The 6833-nt window shown below is 41.5% G+C and overlaps 1 protein-coding gene across 4 annotated transcripts in view; it reads right to left on the bottom strand.

Annotated features, from left to right (window-relative positions):
* The window catches only part of FUBP1 (far upstream element binding protein 1), a 40999-nt gene extending 34698 nt beyond the window's left edge, over window positions 1-6301 (bottom strand). For 2 of the 4 annotated variants that reach the window (XM_023509939.1, XM_012801715.2), the window contains exon 1: window positions 6006-6279. In XM_023509939.1, the coding sequence (XP_023365707.1) occupies window positions 6006-6125 (120 nt within the window). In that variant the 5' untranslated portion in view covers window positions 6126-6279. Of the gene's footprint in view, window positions 1-6005 lie in introns of all 4 variants that reach the window. The other 2 variants (XM_003784211.3, XM_012801716.2) reach the window with 2 other exon arrangements.
* Between the last annotated feature and the right edge of the window lie 532 nt (window positions 6302-6833).

Raw genomic sequence — 6833 nt, 5'->3', positions numbered from 1 at the left:
GGACAAACTACAACAACAAAAAAATAGCTGGGCATTGTAGCAGGATACCTATAGTCCCAGCTACCTGGGAGGCTGAGCCAAAAGACTCGCTTAAGCCCAAGAGTTTGAGGTTGCTGTGAGCTGTGACACCACAGCACTCTATCGAGGACCACACAGTGAGACTATCTCACCCTCTACAAAAAACAAACAAACAATAAAAACCCTGATTAAAAAAAGGTACAAAACTTGATTATCCTAATTCTCTAATAGCTCTGGTCAACCTAATCTTCTTCAACCATCTTTTGCTTTCTCAATTACAAGCCTGTGTTTTGTCTTTGCATGTCTAATTTAAATTTTACGTCTCTGAAGTTTTTACAATCACACCTGAAAATACTGCTTTTCCATCTTTAGGTCTGAAAGCACTTAGCATTTAAACTGTTCCTGAAGAATTTAATATATACACTACCCTAAATTGATAGGCAATGGTATTAGAAAGTATTTTAGGCCATAGAAAATGGTACTCCTAGTACCATTTAACCATGAATACTTCTGCAGTTAGTTTTTATAAATGTTCTAGGAGCTGCAAAGCAGCACTTTTTTATCTCCAGAAACTTCTACACAGAGAAAAAGATACTTATTTATACTTCTTTATTAACTAGTCAAAAACTATCCAAATATAGATGAAAGTTGATACTTAGTTCAAGCAAAAGAACTAAGTTACATCTCAAAAATTTAGAATTGATACAAAGACATGAGAGTAGAGTTTTTATACTAACAAAGCCGCTGCATATGCCTGTAGTCCCAGCTGTTCTAGAGGCCAGTGCTGGAGGGGCAGATGGAGCTCTGGAATGCCAGTCCAGCCAGGGAAACATAATGAGACCCCAATAGATTTGATAATCAATTTCCCAAGATAAAAAAAAAAAATACACTTCCCAGGTGACTACAAGGAGAATGAGTCTAAGAAAAACACTAATTTCTAAAAAACAAACTCCAACTACTATATCCCAATCTTATTAGACATATATTAAGGGTGGGTAACTTCTCTGATTTCAATTCATGAAAACAATTCAAGCTTTCCATCTGGACCTTGTTCTTTTCTCTTGAATGAGTACAGTGTAACCTCCAGTTGACCATCTCAAGTTGACCTAATTTCTATAGACCAGATATGCACATATACCTATCAGTACCATAGGTCTACTTCTGTTTGTTGACTTTTTTTTTTTTTTGGAGACAAGAGCCTCAAGCTGTTGCCTTGGGTAGAGTGCTGTGGCATTACAGCTCACAGCAACCTCCAACTCCTGGGCTCAAGTGAGTCTCCTGCCTCCACCTCCCAAGTAGCTGGGACTACAGGCGCCCCCACAATGCCCAGGTATTTTTTGGTTCCAGTCATCACTGTTGTTTGGGGGGCCCAGGCCGGATTCAAACTCACCAGCTCAGTCAGGTGTTATGCGGCTGGCACCTTAGCCGGTTGAGCCACAGGAGCCATGCCAGTTGACCAGTTTGTTACAGTTCCTTGGGTGGTCAACTTAGAGGTTCTATTGTTATTTTTTTCTTTCACTGTTTTAGCAGTTTTTATCTTTTTCATTGATTGCACCTAGAATCCAAAACTTTTGGAGTTGAAAAGAAACTAAGAGAAACAATAGGCTTTTTTACCCATAGCACAGCACAAGTAAATATTCACAGCAAGCAATACTGCACACCTTCACGTTAACTTTCATTATTGTAATGAACAGTAATATATTACTGTCATGTTTCAGTTAATGTTGTGCCTAATTTAATCATAGTTATGTATGTACAGTGAAAAACATAGTATCAGGAATGTTTAGTATTACAGTAGAACCTCTGTAAGTTGACCATCCAAGGGAAAGTAACAAACTGGTCAACATAAAGAACAAGGCCTTGATAGGTACATGTGGTACATGTCTGCCTATGAAAATTAGGTCAACTTATGGAGGTGGTCAACTATGGAGGTTTTACTGTATATGTGGTTTCAGGTGAGGGTCTTAGAAGGGATTCCACTTCAGGCTAGTTGTGATGGCTCATGTCTGTAATTCCAGCACTCTGGGAGGCCAAGGTGGGTAGATCACCTGAGCTCACAAGTTTGAGATCAGCCTAAGCACAGAACAAGACCCATCTCTAAAAATAGCCCAGCATTGTGGCAGGCACCTGTAGTCCCAGCTACTTTGAAGGCTGAGGCAAGAGAACGCTTAAGCCCAATAGTTTGAGGTTGCTGTGACACCATGTCACTCTACCAAGGGCGACATAGTGAGACTCTGTCTCAAAAAAAAAAAAAAACAAAACACAAAAAACCTTACCTTTGGATAAGGTGGAACTAGTTTACAGCTGATCTTCTGAAAATCAGCTTAAAAAAAAAAAGTCAGGTGGAATGACTAATTCAGCTTAAAGAAAAAAAAAAGTCAGGTGGAATGACTAACCACAATTGGTCCCTTGGCATCTTGGGGGATTGGTTCGAGGACCTATAAGGATCCCAAAATCTGCAAATGTCCAAATTCTTTACATAAAAGGGTGTAGTATTTACATATGACTATGTGTATCCTCCAGTATGCTTTAAGTCATCTCTAGGTTACCTATAATACCTGATCTGAGCTGGGCGGCGGTGGGTCATGCCTATAATCCCAGCACTGTGGGAAGCTGAGGAAGGAGAACAGCTTGAGCTCAGGGGGTTGAGACTTGATTGAGTGAGACCCTGCCTCCTAAAACGAAAAACCCAGCTGGGTGCCACAGGGAGTACCTGTAATCCCAGGTCTACGGAGGGGGATGCCCAGTAAGTTATGAAGTCATTGGACTCTGCTCAGGGCATAGGGTGGGACTCTGCCTCAACAAACAAATACCTTATCTGACATAAATGCTATGTAAATAGCTGCGATACTATATTTTTAAGGTTTTTTTGCATTTCCCCCCCCAAATATTTTCAATCTGTGATTGGTTGAATCTATGGAAACAGAACCCAAAGACAGGAAGGAATCAATGTACTTTAACTTGTTAAACATATTTATTGATTCAAACCAATAAATATTAAGTTCCTTCTATGGGGAAAGTCCTGATGAACTTAGTTCTTATACACCAGAAATATCAATGTCCAGCAAGTATAGACACCACCATCTGCTTATCATATCAAGCCAAGCTATGCTGTCATAAATTGTTTTTTTTTTTAAGTCATACTTAAATGCTAGTTTTCACTGAAGAGACTGATGGTAGTAAAAGGTGAACACCTCTATTTTATATTTTCATTTCATCCAAACAACATAATCCAGCTTCAATCACTCTTAAAATTATCAGAGAAGATATTTCAAGAATAATTGAGTTCTTAGTAACTAATTTCATAGTTAGGGTACAGTCTTGCTTAGTTTGTAATCTACCTAGTCTAGTCACAGGCTCTGACTCACTTCTACCTTCGTGTAATCTAAACAACAAAAAATGGAGTAATTATATTTATTTCCCAATGTTCTAGAGACAAAACTTATCGTATGACTGCCAAATACTAAATTTAAAAAAATCCCAATCTCATTCTCTGGAGTTACAGCTTAAAATACATAAAAATAAATTTTTTTTTACATACAAAAATAAATTTCTTATGTACACAAGTGGGCAATCCGAAGAGAAGCAATCTGGTTGCCCCTGTGCTAGATACAGCTCAGAGTCTTATAAACATCTGGAAATTTCACATGAAAATAAACTACCAAGATTCTCTACAGAAAAAAAAAAAAAAAAAAAAAAAAAAAGACCAAAATTTGGGTTTAAATTATCAGATGGCAACAACCAGCAAGAGTAAACGCTACTGGCATTTAGCAGGTAGGGCCATGGATCATAACAACTTGCCCTGCTTTCCTGGATAATAAGGAACTGTCCAGCTAAAAATACCAACAGCATCCCCATTGGTACAGCTCTTGAAGCTCCTTGAGAGCAAGAAGCTGTTCTTATACCTCTTCATAGCATAGTACTCTAGACAAAGAAAAGAAACATAAGGTTAGGTAGGGATTTTGTAAATTCAATATCCTCTTTTAAACAGACAAGGAAAAAGTAGTTCAGATATGTAACTAACTTGTTTCTTTAGTAAGTGCAAGTACTCTTAAGTATACTGCACATCTTACATAATCAGACAAGCAGCCACAACTGATATTTACAGGCATTCTGAAATGGGCAATTTCACTCAAAAGCTGAACTAGGTAATCTCAGATTTAAGATCAGTTCTGTAAAGGTTAATCAAATCATTACAGCAAAGACATCAGTACAGATGACTTACTGGCATATAACTAATTCCACATTTTGAGGACAATTTCTCTATTCAAAAAATTCTACAGCAGGAAATTCTGGCTTAGTCCAATGTAGTAACCCAAGGTCTTTATTTGAATCCATTTGTGCATTTTCTCATTTTTTCCCACCCCCCTCTACTCCACCCAATACTGTCTTCAACTGACTTCACTTTTGGGGTTGTCTTTCCAAAAATCCCCTCACCTCTGCACCAACTGCTTCTTTCCCCTACAGGCCTAATACTCTGTTAATGCCTTGTTCAGTATTACCCCTTTACTCAGGCAGTCAGGCATCCCTCCTTGGTGTTCTGAACAAATGCCTGACTCACAGACAACTAGAAACTCTTTCCAGAACAAGCCTATGAATTAACTGGCCATATTTTGTCTCTCTCCTCTCACTACTTGAAGTATTAATCAGATAATCCTGTTCATTTGGCATTGGCGTATCACAGCTTCCTAGAAAGAAGGAAGCCAATTCACACGTTTGAAATAATCTTCAGTATCTACCCACTGCATGTTACTCAAATTAGTTCAAAGTCCTGGTTGAATAAAATAGTTCAGGTAAGTCTTCTAATACAATCTAAGAGTTTCTGTCACAGGTACATATGTTTTGATCGCTTTTAAACATATTCAGAATTTTTTAAATTACAGGAAAAAAACAACAGAACTAGTATTAATAATGACCTTTTGTTGACTACCCCTAATATTTCCGGTTACAAGCAAGTGCAGATACATATTTACATTACTAAAAGATTTTATGAATTCTGATTGTGACTTAATGATCCTTTAAGCGTACTGGAGGATTAAAACTTAAAAGTGAACTTCTATTGCAATCAAAACATATCACAAAACAGGTTTCTAATAACCATTTGGTTAACTCGTCTGAAATGCGTAGCCCCTAGCACAAGCATTAGTGTCATACTAGAGTAAGATTCTTACTTCTGCTTACATACAAGTCTCTATCATCATACATATTTTTACAAATGTTAGAAGAAATCTTTAGTTCTCCTGCACCACATCTACTGTTTTTCTTTTAAACAACTTTTGTCTAGGAAAGACGTGCCTTCGGGACAAATGTACGCACCTACGTAACACAAAGAGGTCTGGTCAGTTTACGACTCAGAACAGAGAGGCAGATTCAAACAGAAATCTCGGGTATGGGCCTGAGGCCATTTTGAGAAGTAAGAGGGAGGACTCTTAACACACTGACACCTAAATCCCGCCCAGAGAAAGGGTGCTCGCTGAAGGCTTTTCCTAGCAGAGGTGTGAAGGTGAATGACACCGAAAGCTGCTTTAGTTGCCAGGCAGAACGCAAGAGAGATGGAAGCCGTAAAGCCGGCCTTAATGTCAAATCCCTTCCCTTACTATGGCTCCAGCAGACCCTACTCCTTCCCTAAACTCTTTACCAGAATCTTCCATGGTTTTGAGTAAAACTACGCACGCTTTACGCGTAGAATATTCCTTCTGAGAAAAACGGGAGACTAAACTAACTTCTTGGAGAAACGCGAGTGCCACAGAAGTGGGAGAAAGACTTAAAGCCATCTTTGCGTAGCACGCGTTGGGGCTCTAAGCAGCTTAGACTCCAACAACACAAAGCCGAGTTCTGGCCTCCAACCCGTACTGCCAACGTGGGGCTCCCGGAGCCTATCTCAGTCCGGAAGGACCTCTTCCTCACGCGCGAAGGGGTAGCGGCCTACTCGGCCAGCGGCCAATTACCGCAAGCTTTCGGGATCCCGCCGCGCGGTCCAGACTTACCTGCCGGGCTCTCTGCAGTGCATCTTTGAAAGCATCGTTCACTCCTCCGCCACCGCCGCCGCCACCACCACCACCAGCTGAGCCAGAAGAGGGTGGAGGCACCGTTGAATAATCCGCCATGGCTACACTACAGTAGCCGCTGCCGCTTTATCAGAGACCTGCTCTCAGCTAACAGCTAAGAAAGAAAGAAAATGGCGGCCGTCGAGCCTCTATCACATTCTTGCGCGACCATCGTGCCGTAAAGGGGCGGGGACTGAAAACGAGATCTCGCGATGTTTCGGAGGCAACGCGCCGGTTTGCGGGGCGGGGGAGGGGCGTAGGGAGGAGAAACAAGGAGAGGCAGAAAGATGTCGCGATAATTGGGTTTAAGATTTCGCGAGAATGGGGCTAGTTTTTGGCGCCTCCTCTCCGCACGCTCTAGGGGTGAGGCGAGGTAATTGTTCCTTCGGGGTGATGAGTGATACTGGCGATGCGGCTGTGGTTGAGGAAGAGTTGTAGAAAACGTGAAGAAAGAGTAGTTTCTTACCATCGCCGCCTCTTGGAGGTGTTGCGGTAGAATTTTCCGCCAGGGGTCATTCTGTGTGTCGGGGGAGGGGGGGAAGGGCGTGACGACGACGGGCGTGACGTTGACGCAACAGTGTCTCGAGCGCGCTTCCGCCCTTGGGGCGCGGGAGAGAAGCGTGCCAGGGATGGCGCGTGGTGGTGCTCTTGAAACGTCTGCTTGGCCCAGTGGGAACCCAGCATGATTGTCAGGGGAGTAAAATGTCCCTGTGTTACTTCTAGACTAGACGTTTGAGTCTTATCGCAAGTGAAGATGAATTCAGGCCG

Source organism: Otolemur garnettii, unplaced genomic scaffold (assembly GCF_000181295.1).
Source record: "Otolemur garnettii isolate 467f Iridium unplaced genomic scaffold, OtoGar3 scaffold00010, whole genome shotgun sequence".
NCBI classification, from domain to species: Eukaryota; Metazoa; Chordata; class Mammalia; order Primates; family Galagidae; genus Otolemur; species Otolemur garnettii.
Note: the sequence above shows the minus strand (reverse complement) of the source record. Positions and strands in the feature narration are given on the sequence as shown.